We start from the raw sequence: 16,672 nt of genomic DNA, 5'->3' as shown, positions 1-16,672 counted from the left end.
TGACTCGACAGTTTTCCGCAGCACGGAGTGCCGCCGCGCGGTGCTAGGGAATTTTTTCGCGCCGTCGCGCGCCCGTAACGCGGCCTCGCTCGTCACTGCGGGTTGAACAGCTGATGCACTACCAACACCGGCGAAATGTCAAAACACGGGCAATTCGTAAGTGTACCGTAGCGGCTGGCGATCGCGACGTGGACCACGTCCACGACGCGATCGCACACGTGCGCGGAGTCGCATTTTGCGTATCCGCACGTCCCGAATATTATTCGTTCGTGCACAGCGCGAGCAACCGCCGTTCCACGCGGTCGTATCGTGCCGTACTGTGAGAAGTTCCCAGACACTGTGGATACACCGGGAGTCGGTTTCGGCTGGCCGTGATGCCGTTCGGCTTATCGCACGATTGTACGATCACATTCCTAATTCTCGATAATCGCCGTGACGTCAGATGTACGTTCCTCTGTGATGTCTATTTTCGTGACTTGACAGTTTCTCGAATGCACGGCTAATTATATAACTTATGCAGGAAGATTTTTTCAATTAAAAGTGTATCCCGCGTTTGTAGAAATGTATCTGCCTTGTCTGGGAATTATTATCAAATCTGTGCAACATGTTCAACTCAGAAACTGTACAAAATTGCTTGGGATGTTTATTACCATTATTTTATCCCCAGACCTTGTTTACAAAATCATGAACAAAATGAATAATATATAAAATTATGATATGTATGCTTTTCTTGTGAACAATTTTATTCTGCAATATGATAGCTGAAGGAATAGCTATTTTTGTTAAATAAATATAAATCTGTCTGTTATTCACTTACATGTTTGTTCAATTCGCAGATTCTACGTGTACAGTCATCAGAGGGAACAAAACGCATAGAAGTGCTGCCTTCTGATACACTTTCTCAACTTTACGAAAAGGTATAGATATTTCAATATCCTTACACGTAGCACGTATCTTGTTTAGACAATGTCTCTAATTCTATGATTATTATTCTTGGCGTAGGTGTACGAAGCTTTTAATTTAAACAGTTTTGGATTTAACCTCTGTAAGCAACGAAATCAGAAGGAGCCACTTACATCTACTCGAAGCAGAACAGTTTCAGGAATCGGTCTTTCTCATGGAGACATGCTTTATCTCGTGCCGATTAATGGCACCCAACTGTGGAGCGCTCCATCGACCAGCAGTGCCTCCAATAATGCTTCTACAGGTATTGATAATTCAGACAATGACTATAGAACTAAGCACAAAAAGTTTTCATAGAATACATATATACTTTATTCTCTTTATTTTGTCGAAAACTATATATTGGAATTGTGCATTAATTTTATTTCGTATTAAAACAATGTAGATCCCGGCCCGATGGATACCTCAAATGGAAGCACAAATCGTATGTCTGGTCTCGCACGATCTCTGCCGAATGTAGTCGAGGACGACGTCGACGAGCAATTGTGGAAGCTCGACGGGAAGATTCAACGTAAACGCGACGAAAAGCTGTAAGCAATTTCTGAAAAGTCCAAAGATGAAACTAAACAAAAAGACAGGATTTCTTCATTGATTAATTTTTTCTTTTCGCAGTTGTCGACACGGAGCGAGAGGATGTTGCGTGCACTGTTCACCTTTGGAACCATTCGACGAGATCTATCTGAAGGAACAAAATATCAAGCATCTGTCCTTTCACTCGTATCTCAGGAAGCTCACTGCCGGAGTTGATAGGTACGTACTGAAAGCGCGAAACGCTCGTGCGGGCGGAATAAAGTAATGAAGGAAAGACGAGGGAACGTTATTTGCTGCATTTCGCATTTATTTGCGTGTCGCAGGGGCAAGTTCATACAATTAGACGACATAAGCTGCCGTATAAAGACTGGCTGCAAGGACCATCCGCCGTGGCCGCGAGGGATCTGCAGCAAGTGCCAACCAAACTCGATCACTCTGAATCGCCAGACATATCGGCACGTAGACAACGTCATGTTCGAAAATGCTAGTTTAGTAGAACGTTTTCTCAATTACTGGCGCAGCACCGGGCATCAGCGTATCGGCTATCTATATGGAAGATACGAGGTGCACTCGGACGTCCCGCTAGGCATCAGAGCTGTCGTCGCGGCTATATACGAACCACCGCAGGTACGTGGGCGCTTGTACGATCCTCGGTCGACGGATTTACGTTACATTTTTTAAAAAACTCGCGGAGGTTAATTCACACGCATCGATTGGTCAGGAAAGTACAAAAGATACGATAAGACTTCTGCCAGACGAGAGAGAGGCGCTGGTCGAGGAATTAGGCCGGACGCTCAATCTAAGAAGGATCGGATGGATCTTCACGGACCTCATGGCCGACGATGTGAAGAAGGGCACGGTAATTTGACGCATCTTTATTCCTCGTATTGTATTCGCGAGATATTCGCTCGTATATCGTAGACGTACCTGCGGCGATTAACTTGATCAGTTCTGTTCGATCAGGTGAAACACGTGCGCAATATAGAAAGTCATTTTCTATCCGCTCAAGAGTGCACTATGGCTGGGTACTTTCAAAACCGGTACCCAAACCCCTGCCGTTTCTCGCCTAATGGTTACTTTGGCTCAAAATTTGTAACAGTTTGCGTTACAGGTAAGTCGACCTTACGATTCACGATTTTTCTTACATTCTTGCTCCGTTGCTCCGCGTTTAACAGGTTCGTTAAAACGGTCCATCTCTCTCCTTCTTTCGTTAGTAGTCTCACGGGGAAAGAACAGACGAGTTCTCTCTGTTCAAGAAACCTGATAATGCACAATAACAGCTATTTGTTGAGGCCTCCCTTACAAACGCCACGTAAAATTGTTAGATACATTGTCCTGTGAATTACAGGTGACGATAAGAATCAAGTACACATGGAGGGTTATCAAGTATCTAATCAATGCATGGCGCTGGTACGAGACAGCTGTTTGGTTCCTACGAAAGACGCACCGGAACTCGGCTATGTGATCGAGTCGACCGACAAGCAATACGTTCCGGATGTCTTCTACAAGGTAAGTATAACAATTTTATTCTCTCCTCGACTACGTTTCCTTCGGTCACTGCGATTTATATGTACATATATCGAACGAGTATCTTTGAATTTTCTCATGTCTGTCATGTCGTAACTTAATCTCTATTGGAAATTATGCAATTTCTGTCGCACACTTTTTAAGGTATATAGGTGTGTGTAGGCGAGGTTGCACGCAAATTATAAATGCTCAGATGAAAGGAGAACAGTTTATAACTCAAAATCGATCGATTAAAAGTACATTCAAGTTGGGGTAATGAACGTTCACGTCGTACATGTATAATGAAATAATAAAAAATCGTTTCAACGACGGCTCTACGGTGTGGTATTACCGCGAACCTGAAGAAAAAAAAAGGAATACGTCACGATTTTTTTACGTTTCTTCTCTCAATGATCGTTACGCCTCGTGAAAAGAGAGGGACAGAGCGGGAATGAGAGACGGAGAGATTGTATATGCACCTAAGGTGGCGGAGTTATATAGCGAGGTAGAAAGGCGAGGAAAGAACTCTGTCCAACTGCTTTACAGCCGCTCAATCGTTTTAATCGCACGCGAGGGGCAAGGTAAATCGATCGGTCGTTAGAATCGATATTACAAGCTATGCGTTGTGTTACCTCATCACGTTCATAAAAATATATGTAGTTTGTGTGTGTGTGTGTATATATATATATATATATATACGCGCGCGCATGGGTTTCCGTGTACGTGTCCTTGTGTAATATGTATGTGTGTACACAGATGGGCCTGTAGCTTCACTCGCTTCGGTACAGCATATTCTTTTTCTCATGATTGCGCCTACGATCGAGGAGTTTCGTTACTACGAGTTACAGTTTGTCGAAGTCTCTCGTTCTCTCTCTCTCTCTCTCTCTTGCTCTCTCTTTCTCGGGACCGAACCGAGAAAATTCGTTCATTCATTCATTCGTCCGAGCACAGCCACCCTCCGTTCCGCGGTCGTCGTGCACACAATATTGTACATGTACAGCAGCGAGTTACTTATCCTTAAAGACGACGCGCAACGCGACACGTTCCGAGTTGCGCTGAACGCGATACTGATCGCGAGAGAGACGTTTTCTCTTCTTTTATCAGCTAATCAACAAGTGTTAAAACTTTCAAGTTCAACATCGAATGAGGCGTTTCTTCGAAAAGGCATGTCCGCCGACGACGCGAGGGCGCGTAATTTTTTTCCTTTGCTATTATACGGTAACGCGTGAGAGAGTGTGTCTTGCCTTGTACGCGCATGGAAACCTCTCTCGCGCGCACGTGACAGTTTATCTGTAGTAACGATACATAACGCAGGGACTTCATTACGAGGATTCAGACGAGTAGTCATTTAACGCAATTACATTATATCGTAGTACGTCGATATACAGCATCGAGGAATGATTCGTTTAATATTTATATATATATATATACGTTAGATATATATTTCCGCACATTTCATTTTTTAATTCTTTCGTTCATTTCCCGATCACGACGACGACGAGGCTTACGATCTACGCAGTAGTAGTAGTAGTAGTAGTAATAGTAGTAGGAGTAGTTAGGCCTTGCATACATTTGCGATGTATTGAGATCTAATCTTAAATACAGCTACAATTCACGACGGTTCGCTAGTTCGCAAAGAACGAAAAGGGAATGGGTTCGCCAGTATTCGAGTAGCCGAGTCGCAAGATCGTTCCTCGCAAGACGCGCGCGTGCGATGAATATCTTCGTGTTTTCTTTTTCTCTCTCCTTCCCTTTTGGCTCTTTTCCTCGCACCTCTGGAACGGAACAACGCGCGATCGCCGTGTCCGACAAATCGTAAATTGCCGCCTTCCTACGTGATTAGCTACGCCTGTAGCTACGTGTGTGTATATCTATTCCCCCTGTTTTCGGCTAAGACTCCAGAACGAAGAATCAACGCGCACCTGGGATCGCCAGCCGTGATTTTCGATTAACACGAAATCGCGAAGACGCTCGCGCGTGATTGCTCGTCCAATAAACAAAAAAAAGGAAAAAAAGCCATCGAAACGCAGCTTTATCTCGTAATTTTCCTTACAAGTGTACAGGTTCGCGTGTGCGTATACGTGCAACATGCGATTCGCTTGTCCCGACACTTTTCTATACTTAAATCCCCTTCCCTCCCTTCCCCGTTTTATATGTCTCTTCCTTTCATTCACTATCTACGACCTAAAACATTACCCGCGCCCGCAACGTCGAACGGAGAGTCGAACTGCCTGCTGCGAGTCCGAACGCGCAGCAATCCTCTTCTCCACGTAAACGCCCGACACGCGCGACACGGGCCCTACGATCTATAGCGCAGTTAATAGCAGAGTAACGCCGATAATAGCCAAAAAATAAACGATCGGACCTCTCTCTCTCTTTCTCCCTCTAAAAAACAAACGTCGTATCAGCTAGAAGTCGTATCGCGATATCACGGTCGATCTCTGAGGTACGTATGTATGTACGTATGTCTGTATACATGTATGTATGTACGTGTATGTGTGATCATCGTGTCGATCATCGTCGTATTGTTCGCAGAATCTTGTATCGATTCCCGGTCAAATAGCAAAATATGGATCTTTATTTCTTCTTTTTTTTGTTTCGTTTCTTCTCGCACGCGCCCAAGTTTTAAAAATAGATTCGACATCTTTAGACGCTATTGTTAACAGTTAATTAAGTTGCGTGACTCGTACGATTGCGCTCGAGGTTTCGCGGAGCTAAACGCGTCGCAACGGTGCCCCCGGGCGGATATACACGACGGACATTAGTAATAATAATCGCCTTCCGTCGTCAAACAGCTACGTGTAACGCGATTTCTTCTCGTGTCTCTTCTTGCGTATAAGTTTCGGCCGGACGCGCGAGGGATAATCGGGGGTACCGTCGCGACTACCATTATCGGTTATCTAGAACGGGAAAACGTGTAACGGCGTTACAATGTGTATGAGATAGAGACTGATCTTCCTCTCGCTCCCTAGAAGCTCCGGCCTACGCCTACGACAGCCCGATAGCGCGACAGCGACAACGACCGCGTATAAACGTTACAATTTACCGCACTTCGTGATTAGGATGGTCTTGGTAGGCTTGCCGGTCTGGTCGCCGAACGTAGATATCTTCTCCACGAGCTCCAGTCCCTCGACCACGTGGCCAAAGATGCCGGTGAAGCCGCGCATCTCCTGCAGTATTATGCGGAATTGCGAGCCGACCATGCCGAGGTTGTCGTGCCGCTTCTGCGTGCGCCTCATGCCCACCGCACCCCTCACCGCCGGGAACTTGGTGTCGTCCGGCATGAAGTAGCCGTCCTCGAATATGCTGCGTCCACCGCGGCCGTTATTCAACTCGAAATCACCGGTGATGACGGATTCACCCTCCCAGCACTGGAATATCGTGCAGCCCTTGTAGCCGACGCCAGCTTCCCCCGTCGACAGCACGTTGAAATTCTTGGCCATTTTCGGCGCGACGTCCGGCCGCACCTCGATCACGATGCGCCCGTGCGGCGAGTTGTTCACCTCGATGTTGAAGTAGTACAGGGGATACGGGTTCGCGGGGCCTCGCGTCAGCGTTGCCGTTATCGCGCTGGATGGTGGTTGCGGGGACGAGTGGACGGTTACCAGGCCGCCGCCGCCGGCGCCGCCGGTACCGCCGACTGCGTCGGTCATGAACGTCGACTGCTGCTGCGACGGATGCAGCATGGCGTTGGGCGGCGCGGACGGCACCGGTTTGACGGATGGAGAGCCGGGTGGAATGAGAAGTTGCTGCGGGGCTTGCGTCGGCCCAGGCGGCGGCGGTGGTGGGCCCTGATGCATGTGAACGGATCCCGGCGGTGCCTGTTGTGGCGGTGGCGGTGGCGGCATCATACTCGAGTGGTGATACTCGATCGAACCGTTCTGCATGTGCTGCTGCTTGCTGACAACGTGGCGCGTGTACAGCTGCGACATGCAGTAATTAGCGAGGAACAGTATCGGATTCTGCGAGGCCGCCAGATGATTCGGCAGGCGGCCACCGTTGCCCACGCCCTGTGGCACGATCGGATCACCAGAGTGTATACCTGCCAAGGCCTGCTTGAACAGGGCGAAGTCGAAAATCACGCCGGAATTGCCGATGAGATCGTCCAGCTGGCACTGCAGCATCATCTCTTGATACTTCGATTGGAGCCTCTGTTTCTCGAGCACGAGTTGCGCGTGCAGGCCGTACACGTCGCCCGGGGTCTCGCTCATCTGCAGGCCGGCTTTCGTCTTGCCGAGGGTCTCGCGTGCGTCCGTGATCTCGGGGAAATGACTCCAACCGTTCTGCAGATCCGTTTCCACGTGCGTTTTCAACGTCACGCATGCCTCCAGCACTTTTATCAGGAACTCGCGTTGCTGCATAGCCAGCCTCTGGATCTCCGTCGACAGTTTGCCCACTGCGACCAGCTCCAGCTGAACCTGTGAATAAACGCAAACGATTTTTCAGATTGTTAATCTCGCGAGGCAGCCTCGAGCAAGGTTCCGATTCGAGAAAAACGGAATAAACCACTTACGTCGGATATGAGCTGTTCTTTGGCATCGGTTTGCGACTTGATCTGATGACCCGGGTGCTCCTGCGGACTCGCACACGCTCTACAAAGCGCAGTGCAACATGTCGCGCACCACAATGCAAGCGGCATCCCATGCGTGTGACAGTTCTCGCTCTGCGAAAAATATCCAACCGTTATCGATCGATCCGCCCGAGTAGGTAATCGCTGTCCACGCATTTACACGATAAGCGCGAAAGGTTCACCTAAACTTCTCTTATCTGTCAGTATTAACAAATCTCTCTCTCTCTCTCTCTTTTATCGCAGATCATTTTGCTTTATAGAACTGATTAATTTTTTTTAGAAACAAAACGCCACGGGTCGGATCACGAGAATAACTGCCAAAAATAGCCACTCTCTTCACCACGACTGAACAAGAGCAACAACGCTCTTACAACATCATCCTATTACTTCTTCTCTCTCTCTCTCTCTCTGCCTTTCTTTTTCCTGGTACGGCTTCGCGCTCGCGACGCGCGTTCTTCCGTCGCGCATACCACGCACACGCGTCGCGTGTTTCGCATTTGAACGGATGTCCTCCGACTCTCTCGAGCGCCAACAAGCATTCACGCTGTTTACTCGACGCGCTACATGCGTAATTACGGAAAAAACTTTCTGCGTTTTAAACGCCCGTCTGCACGAGATAACGAGTAAGCAAAACTACATCCGCGCCGAGATTTCCGTGAGATCCGAAGCGTCAACAAGACGACGACGTCTCTTTCGATCGAAAGCCTTTTGCATTACCTTCCTCTCTTTGTCGCCAGGCTTGCCGGACGTGTGGTTCGTCGTGATCTTTAGATGCGACAGATTGTTGGTCAGGGCGAGCAGAGGCGAGTGAGTCGGTAGAGAGTCCGGTCCCTGGTCGCCCAGGTCCGTCCTCTTCCAGCAGTGCGCACAGAACAGGTCGCGACCCTTCAGCAGGTTGCTCTCGATGCAGCGCAGACAGAAGTAGTGCTTGCAGCTGAGATACTTAGGACATTGCTCCGCGTCGTTGTACTTCTGCTTGCAGTAAGTGCAAAGCGTCAGCTCCTCCAGGTCCGTTAGCACGCTCGGATCCAGCATCTGCAAGCGAAACACCGAGCGCACGTGCATATCTCCGTCTCGCAGTTTTCTCTTACGCGCGCATACATACATGCACGCGCGCGCGCACAGAGTCAAGCACGCGTAAAAATTGTTTTTAACTCGAAACAAATGAGTGAAAAATAAAGTGGGAAAAAACGTAAGAACAAAGCGGGCAAAGTTTCCGCCAGAACGAGACCGAATAAAACTCTCGAGCGATGTCAGACCGCGGAATTATCGAATTATCGAAACTCGCTCCTCGAACGATTCGCAGTACTTGGAGGCACTTCGATACGCCACGAGGCACGGGTCTCTCGCTGTCACGCAATCTCGTTGTTCGGCGTCCTCCTCAGCGGGATCACCGTTCCCTCTCGTTCCGTTCGATTTACCTGGGGCTGTTTGAGCAACATCGCGAATCGCGAATCGATGAGCCTCGCTCCTCCGAACGGATCACGCAGGGACGGACGTCGCCGTACAAGGCGAGACGGCTTAGCCCCCGAAGCCTCGCGGACGCTCGATTCGTCGATGATTCGGGGCAAGAACAACTGCGCGGACTAGTCGCGAGCACGCGTCCGTGCGGGCGTGATGAAGCAACACGAGCAGCCCCTCTCCGACGACGAAGCACGCTGCCCTTAACGAAGGGAGTAAACTCCGTCGATCACGGCGATCGCGCGTGCTCGGAGGAATGCCCGATTCACGCGTGTCGCGCGCGTATCCCGTTTACGCACGAGGGGAAAGCTCTGCGAAAGGTCGAGTCATCCTTGCGTTATGTAAACACGGTACGCTCGGCTATTGTCTGCCATTCTCTCTCTCTCTCTCTCTCTTTTTTTTTTCCCTCGCGCCGCTTCGTGTTTGTGTACGTGTATGTATAATACGTCGCTTTCTTTCTCGCGAGTGCTACAATTACCGCAATCCGCGGACGCCGCCGTAGACTCGTCTACCATTCTCGCCGTGGACTTTCCCGATTTCAAGTACGCGCGGCGCGAAATCGCCGCGACGGCCCATATTCCTTGACCCATATATCGCGCTCGTGCGTCATCGAGTCATCGACGTTTCTGTTCCATTAACAGCGTTTCCGCGCGAGAAACGTCGCCGTCGCTTCGCGGTGTCGTTTACGTCGTTTACGCGCGCGACGCAACGTCGCGACCGCGTCGGTCCGCTCGCTCCGTCCGCCTTTGGCGCGAGAGCAGGCTTTTTACGCGATTCGACGGAATCGATACGGCGCCCGATGGTACACGTGACGAGGGTAAACATTCGCTGCCTCGCACGGAGCTGCTCGATTCGCGGCCGGACCAACAAAAGGCGGGAAAGCGCGACCGACTTGAACTCGTCCACGAACGCGACGTCGCTGGCTCTCGGTCAGTTCTATTACTTGATCGTACGTGTTTCGTATAGTTGGCACGATGCAGAATGATTAAAAGCGTAGTTTGGAATCGTTTGGTAGTCGAATAATTCGGAGTTCAACTTCACGGCTGAACCTTACGTTGCGTTAATTTTTTCGTCCGTTCGTTTTCGAAATATTTGAATATTTGCTAGGCCCCGAATTACGTGAAACAGCGAAGTGAAGTTACATATCATATCATTAAGAACTAGATAAGCCGAGCAAACAGTTTGATGACTAATGATGCTATTTAAGCATACAAATTTGCAATTTAAATAACTCAATTTACAACTTGAATCCCATTAATTTTTTTCGAATTTATAACTTCAAGTCTTTAACCTGTTCGATCGTACAATGCATTCGAATCTTTCTTTGCGTTTCAGTAGACACTTTTTTTTAAACACATTCATAAATCGGACTTGCTTAATAATTAAGTTTAAGAGAAAAGATAATTGGCAATTTTTGTATTCAATTTAATGCCGGAGAGATTACATTTAAACAGCACTTTAGTCAATAATTGCAATGTTCGAGAATACCGTAAGAGAGAGAATTTTATAATGAATACTAATTCAACGCGAATCAATCAATTTATAGATATATCCACTCGATTCATGGCGGGAATTAGCCAATATCCTACCTACTTATCATGAATTACCAATTGTACTAGTTTTTTCCTTATTTATATTTACCCATTTTAGAGATATCGTTACACACAATTTTTCCCAACGCTCGTAAGAAACACGAAGTTTTAGACAAAACGTAGAGAAACGTAAAGTTTTCAAAGTATTACAAGATAGCGATATAGCGACGTCAGAAGCGTCAGGCGCGCACATTCCGCATGTTATTCGCGCGCTCGCCATGTTCCGGGGCAGCGTTCGGCCTCGTACGTGCGCACGAACAAGATTCACGAAGGGAGGTTAGGTGAGCCCGACGATATCAAGCGACGTATCGGCGCGATAGATAAGTCATTATGCAACGAGGGGCTCCCGGCGCGTCGCGAGCAGCCGCCGACGAGCTCCGCGAGCGAGAAAGAGAGAAAAAAAAATGACACCTCGCAGCGCTCGCGCGCATGCGCCGGAAATCCCGCCAAAACCCTCGCGGAGATCGGGGCACCGCACCGCACGGGCGCCTCGAGGTTCGCCATTCCTTCAACCGCGCGCGCGGTCGCGGGAGGAGGAGGGGATCAAAGGGGGGTCGAATCCCTCCGACCGGGGCACAGGGGCCGGGACGGAAGGGGGAAAGGGACGTGTCGAATATTCGGGCGGCACTTCCCCGCGACGTTGCGACGCGTGGTGCACGCGCGTCCGCGACCGGCCGTGACGTTTCGCCGATACGCGCGTAACTCGGCGTCGCTCGCCGACGGACGATGGGTACCTGCGTCGATAGCTACTCGCGACGTGCCGACATTCGGGTCGGAAACCGCTCGCGGACTACTGCGTGTCGGAGATTCCGCGGGAATGTCGCGCGCGCTTCGTCTCGCTCTTTTCCCCCGTTTCTGGGGGCGAGCGCGCGCGCAATATCTCTCTCTCTCTCTATCTTTCTCGTTACATACGCTGCGGCATGCTTCGCGTCTCTCTTTCTCCGTCTCATTTCCACGCGTCGATCTTCTCTCTGCACGTACGTCATACATCGCGCACGCATGTGTACAGGCACTCTCGTACGCACACGCACGCATTCATGCACGTTCAGACGCTCCGATTCTCTCTCTCTCTCTCTCTCTCACTCCGGACCTTCACTAGGATCCTGTAAACGCTCCGTACCGTGTATACGTTTCGCGATCGTCTCCCTGCCGCGCTATGGAGGCTGAACGTTGGCACTCGTCACTCGCGGCGCGTGCCGCGACGATGCTGCTCACTGCGCGAGTACGCTCGGCCGTGCGGTTCGGAGGCTTTGATCTACATCGGGCCCAACGCTGCGCCGCGCGCGGTTTCGCTCGCACCGAACAACACCACCACCACCACTACGAGCACCACCACTACCGACACTGCCTGTCGTCACCGTGGTTTATCGTCGTCGTTACCGTCGTCGTCACGGGATCGCCGTCGTCGTACTCCGCTCTCGCTTTTATTTTCCTCTTTACTATATAATACGTATCCTCTCTCTTTCTCGCTCTACGTGTATATATAATATATGTATATACTTTTTTGTACTTTTCGCGTTACGTGCTTATACGTGTTTATCGAACGTCGTGAGTGCTACTGTGGATAACATAACGACGGCGCGCCGGTCAACGCGGCGTGGCTACGGGCCTTAGCTCGTGCGAACGTTTTGCCACATCATGATGTTTGGTTCACTAAACTAACCACTAGCATGGCGGCGACGACCGACCAACCGACCGACCGACGCACACCGCGGCGCGCGCTAGTCGCTTTTACGCTTACGCGCTCCGTCGCTTCCCCCTCCCTTTCGCTTCTCCCGCGCCGCGCGCCGATGCTCGGCCGTCCTCGCCGCTCTTCGTCGCCTATCTATACCCATGCTTCGTCCAATGGCTCTCCCGCTAAACACTTGCCACCATCGCCATCGTCATCGTCGTCGTCGCTGCTCTTGATTCGCGCGCGCGGGAATTTTGCTTAACCGGACATGCCGAAAATCGCGCGCTAGAAAGACGTTTCTGCGTCTCCTTTCCGATTGAAGCTAGAAATATTTTTAATGTAAATTAAATATTGGGTCGTCCGGAAAGTTCGTGCCGATTTTTAATAGATGGCGTTGGGACATGTCTGAATATATCAATGTTATTGAAAACATACGATTTATATACATATGCTTAAAGGTGACATTTCAACGCATCTTTAGGAAAACAGTTGTTTCAGATAAATTGATTCGTGTCAGTTTTGTACTCTTTTGAAGATGGAAGAAAACAAAGAACATTTTAGACACTGATGCTTCTCTATTACCGGAAAGGCAAAAATGCCTCACAAGCAACAAATTCGATATGTTCTGTTTACGGAGAAGGCGCTTTAGCTGAAAGAACCGTACGTAAGTGGTTCGCTAAGTTTAGAGCTGGTGATTTTAACCTTAAAGACCAAGAACGCTCGGGCAGACCCTCTACTACTGATGATGACCAAATCAAGACACTGATCGAGAATAACCCGCGCTACACGACACGTGAATTAGCAGAGATACTGAAAATATCGAAAACCACTGTCCACGATCATGTAGTGAAGCTTGGTTACGTAAGTCGCTGTGATGTATGGGTTCCGCATAATTTGGCCGAAAAAAATTTAATGGATCGCATTTCCATCTGCGACTCGCTGTACAAGCGCAACGAAAACGTACCATTTTTGAAGCAATTAGTGACGGGTGACGAAAAATGGATCATTTACAACAATGTAGAACGAAAAAGATCCTTGGGTAAGCGAAATGAACCAGCATTAACCACTCCGAAAGCCGGCCTTCATCCAAAAAAAAGTCATGCTCCGTGTCTGGTGGGATTGAAAAGGAATCCTATATTATGAGCTCCTACCACACAACCAAACGATAAATGCAGATAAGTACTGCTCGCAACTGGACGAATTAAAGACAGCGATTCAGGAAAAACGTCCAGAATTAGCTAATAGGAAGGGCGTCGTGTTCCATCAGGACAATGCCAGACCTCATGTTTCTTCGACTACCCGACAAAAATTGTTGGAGTTTGGCTGGGATGTGCTACCTCACCCACCGTATTCACCAGACATTGCACCTTCAGACTTTCACTTATTTAGGTCTTTGCAAAATTCTCTTAGCGGCAAGAACTTTAACTCTTTGATCGACATAAAAAACCACCTTGAGGAGTTTTTCGCCGAGAAACCTAAGAAGTTCTGGGAGAATGGAATCCTCCAGTTGCGTGAAAGATGGACAAAGGTTGTGAAACAAAACGGTGCATACATAAGTCAATAAATATTTATCGACATAAAAAAATGTTGCCTTTGAATTTTCCTTCAAAATCGGCACGAACTTTCCGGACGACCCAATATATAAATTTGTAATTCCTCCTTTCTTCAATCAGTTTCTTAAAATGTTTAATTCTACCTAACACGGCATGGAACATTTTGAAGATCAAACAAGTAAAAATTTATTTATGATTCCATAATTATATTAATTTATGCGTATTTTTTCTGGTCTTTTAGGAGAAAGACACATATGGGAACGAGGTGACCAGACTAGCGAGACCTCTGCCAGTAGAATATTTATTAGTGGATGTACCTGCATCCACACCGCTTACTCCTCAGTTCACCTTCTTTACGGATGACAACATCACTCCGTTTCCAGTTGAAAACAGGTATTACGGCCCGACAAGTGTGTAAGACACCTGTGTAAGCAGACGCAGACCTATCAACAGCTTCTTAACTGTATTGACATCTTTATCTCAGGCAAGTCGATGGCCAGGTACAGGAATTCAGTGCTCTCTGCACTTACATGCAGCAATTCGGTGCGGATCAATTCCTGGAGGCAACCTCTGATTTTCATCTACTCCTCTTCATCGCCACCATGGACATGTATCCCATGAAGGTACGCTTTGCTGAATCACTTGGGTACAAGTGACTGTCAACGAGACTGGTAATCACCGATCAACGTTCCACCTTGCAGGACCACATGTTGCCGCTACTGGAAGCCATTCGTAGCAAGGACAAGCAGAAGGCGCTGGAATGGGCGCGCTCCGAGCACTGGGCGACCGTGGAGCAGCTGATATCCGCGGCCTCCACGTCGTCGCGTCCACCGCAGACCATGCCCTTCGGCAGCAGCTCAAGGATGTCGTCTTCCGCTTCTTCTGCGGAGGGCAGCGGTGGGATGGGCGTCGGCACGGAGCCGATCGCGAACCCGCCTCCCGACCAGGCTCTCTGGACTTGTTCCCACTGCACTTTTCTCAATGCCGCGGACCTAGCGGTTTGCGAGATGTGCAACCTGCCGAGGTACTCGTAATAAATAAACTGTCGGTGTCATTAACTGACCGATCCCGCGTGCGTTTTAAGAGAGGTGCCGCTCTTGGAACCCACTACTTCGCTTCCGCGGGGACGCTTGACTGTCCTCTGCGGATATAACGATTGTTTTCTACGCATCTTTGGCCTTATTTATGAGTGAATAAAAAAAAACAGACCACAAAAGCACCCTCCTATTGACACGCAATACTCCACCCCCCGGCCGCTTTCTCCTCTAACACCGTTTTATTTGCAGCCCAGCTTGCAACGATCCGACTAGATGATACTTCGATATTAGTCGTCTTTAGAGTGTCTTGTGCAATTTTGACGTTCGAATCGATCAGCAATCATCGCTCATTCCAGACTTTTCTGTGTTCGCAGAGAAGATGTTGAAGAGTACGACGAGGAAATGATGAGGGAGTTATTTTGATAACGGAAAAGTAAACCCGGCGATTTAATCGGTGTCGTTACGATGATAGATGGAGTCGACATTGCGACATTACGTAACTTGTAACCTTGATCTACATTGTACCTTACATAGAACTTGGACAAACGTCGGTTAACTGTTATTCCTCGTGCATGTGGGTACGTGCGTATTACATACATAAGAGAAATTGATATAAAACTGGAGCAGAAATTGCCCGACGAGGACTGTAAGTATGTGTGTAGGCAGTCCAAAGCATTACGTATTCAATTTTTACTTGAATTATATATTTGAAATAAAATTTCTCTCATCACTGACAATAATTAATGCCCGTAATCAAACGCCGATAGTGGTTCTGGTCGATCGTTACTTCATTAACATAAGTTCCTTGCAACTGATCCTCGACACGACGGCATCGGTGAGATTGGAGACGCGCAGTTCATCCTGGTCAATCTTGTAAGTCTTCCGGACGAGATTCGCGTCTGCGAAGTCTCGTACACTCGAGACGGGCATCTTCTCTCCCCCGACGCCCGCCAAGACCTCCGACATGGCCTGTTGCTCGTCAGGTTTGTGCAGGAATATCAGCAACACGTTCCTATCGCTGTCACCGATACCAAAGTCGGTCAAGGAGCGAGATATGTTCTTGGACGGTGACAGAGAAAACAGCACCTCCGTGTACACCGTCCTGGTGGTCAATCGATTCTGCTTAGCGTTGAGAGCGGCTTTATTGGCGGCGACCACCACTTGGAGAGCGTCGATCACGAGCGAAGCCTTGACCGCGCAGCAACGGAACTCGCCGGTGACGATTTTCCTGCGTATTTCGGGGGTGTTTGCAACGTCCGCGAGCAAATGCACCGTGCAACAGAGTCCGGTCCCCCGGTCCAGTTCTACGCAGTGGTCGCTCGTTGTCGATGCGGCTGCAGCGTTAACGGCTGTTGACATCGTTTGTTAGCAATCGCGATCGCCCGAGTAACTCGTTTGATCCAGCCTCCTGTTCAAAGAAGCGACATTTTGCGAGCGTGGCTCGTACGTTCGACGATCAGCGATGATATTGACAGGTCTAAAAACAGGTTAGGATCGGCGGTCCCGCGTAGCGCCGTCAAAACTTCATAGTGCCGACATCTCTCGGTGACTTGACGAAACTCAGCCAAAAAGATTTTTTTTTCTCGTTTATTTTCAACTAATGCGATGGTAATACAGTGGTGTAGCTGTTAGCTTGGCGAAGCTGGCGAGGGCTGTCGCCACCATGACGTTTGACGCCGATCGCAATGATTTTATGATGCAGAGAAGAGACAAGGAAATAAATTGCTAAACTACGCTAGTTTGGATGAGTATCGATTATGCTATTACTTCTTTTATTTAAGAAAATG

The 16,672-nt window shown here is 48.8% G+C and overlaps 3 protein-coding genes across 8 annotated transcripts; 1 reads left to right on the top strand and 2 right to left on the bottom strand.

Moving 5' to 3' along the window:
- Positions 1–18: 18 nt before the first annotated feature.
- On the top strand, positions 19–15,625 carry LOC105285193 (nuclear protein localization protein 4 homolog). Of its 3 annotated transcripts, none has more exons than XM_011349229.3 (13): positions 19–156; positions 837–917; positions 1,003–1,207; positions 1,349–1,493; positions 1,576–1,713; positions 1,818–2,121; positions 2,216–2,353; positions 2,458–2,605; positions 2,843–3,003; positions 14,090–14,241; positions 14,333–14,471; positions 14,550–14,872; positions 15,260–15,625. In XM_011349229.3, exons 1-13 carry the CDS (start codon positions 136–138, stop codon positions 15,306–15,308), a joined length of 2,004 nt encoding a protein of 667 aa, XP_011347531.1. In that variant the 5' UTR covers positions 19–135; the 3' UTR covers positions 15,309–15,625. The 3 variants fall into 3 exon arrangements, with proteins under 3 accessions (XP_011347531.1, XP_019889136.1, XP_026825380.1); XM_020033577.2 differs by lacking the exon at positions 15,260–15,625 and adding an exon at positions 15,135–15,236; XM_026969579.1 differs by lacking the exon at positions 19–156 and adding an exon at positions 308–444.
- Positions 3,216–12,624, bottom strand: LOC105285192. 4 transcript variants are annotated; one of them, XM_011349228.3, is made up of 4 exons: positions 11,358–12,624; positions 8,288–8,605; positions 7,514–7,663; positions 3,216–7,418 (listed from the first exon to the last, which is right to left on the bottom strand). In XM_011349228.3, exons 2-4 carry the CDS (start codon positions 8,603–8,605, stop codon positions 6,036–6,038), a joined length of 1,851 nt encoding a protein of 616 aa, XP_011347530.1. In that variant the 5' UTR covers positions 11,358–12,624; the 3' UTR covers positions 3,216–6,035. The 4 variants fall into 4 exon arrangements, with proteins under 4 accessions (XP_011347530.1, XP_011347528.1, XP_011347526.1 ...); XM_011349226.3 differs by having other exon boundaries at positions 11,744–12,624; XM_011349224.3 differs by lacking the exon at positions 11,358–12,624 and adding an exon at positions 10,673–10,969.
- On the bottom strand, positions 15,568–16,269 carry LOC105285194 (EKC/KEOPS complex subunit TPRKB). Its single transcript, XM_011349230.3, has one exon. The coding sequence runs from the start codon at positions 16,242–16,244 to the stop codon at positions 15,669–15,671; it is 576 nt and encodes a 191-aa protein (XP_011347532.2). The 5' UTR covers positions 16,245–16,269; the 3' UTR covers positions 15,568–15,668.
- Between the last annotated feature and the right edge of the window lie 403 nt (positions 16,270–16,672).

Source organism: Ooceraea biroi, chromosome 5, assembly GCF_003672135.1.
Source record: "Ooceraea biroi isolate clonal line C1 chromosome 5, Obir_v5.4, whole genome shotgun sequence".
In the NCBI taxonomy this organism is placed as follows: Eukaryota; Metazoa; Arthropoda; class Insecta; order Hymenoptera; family Formicidae; genus Ooceraea; species Ooceraea biroi.
The sequence above is the reverse complement of the archived record's forward strand: the minus strand, read 5'-3'. Positions and strand labels throughout refer to the sequence as shown.

Excerpts from the sequence above, each read along its gene's own strand:
- LOC105285192 (XM_011349224.3), bottom strand. The coding sequence starts at position 10,843 with ATGGCGAGCGCGCGAATAACATGCGGAATGTGCGCGCCTGACGCTTCT. Across the intron at positions 8,606-10,672 it reads TAACGATATCTCTAAAATGG|ATGCTGGATCCGAGCGTGCT; the intron begins GTAAATATAAAT and ends TTTCGCTTGCAG. Across the intron at positions 7,664-8,287 it reads CTGGCGACAAAGAGAGGAAG|AGCGAGAACTGTCACACGCA; the intron begins GTAATGCAAAAG and ends TATTTTTCGCAG.
- LOC105285193 (XM_011349229.3), top strand. The coding sequence starts at position 136 with ATGTCAAAACACGGGCAATTC. Across the intron at positions 1,208-1,348 it reads CTCCAATAATGCTTCTACAG|ATCCCGGCCCGATGGATACC; the intron begins GTATTGATAATT and ends AAAACAATGTAG. Across the intron at positions 2,122-2,215 it reads CTATATACGAACCACCGCAG|GAAAGTACAAAAGATACGAT; the intron begins GTACGTGGGCGC and ends TCGATTGGTCAG.
- LOC105285194 (XM_011349230.3), bottom strand. The coding sequence starts at position 16,244 with ATGTCAACAGCCGTTAACGCTGCAGCCGCATCGACAACGAGCGACCAC.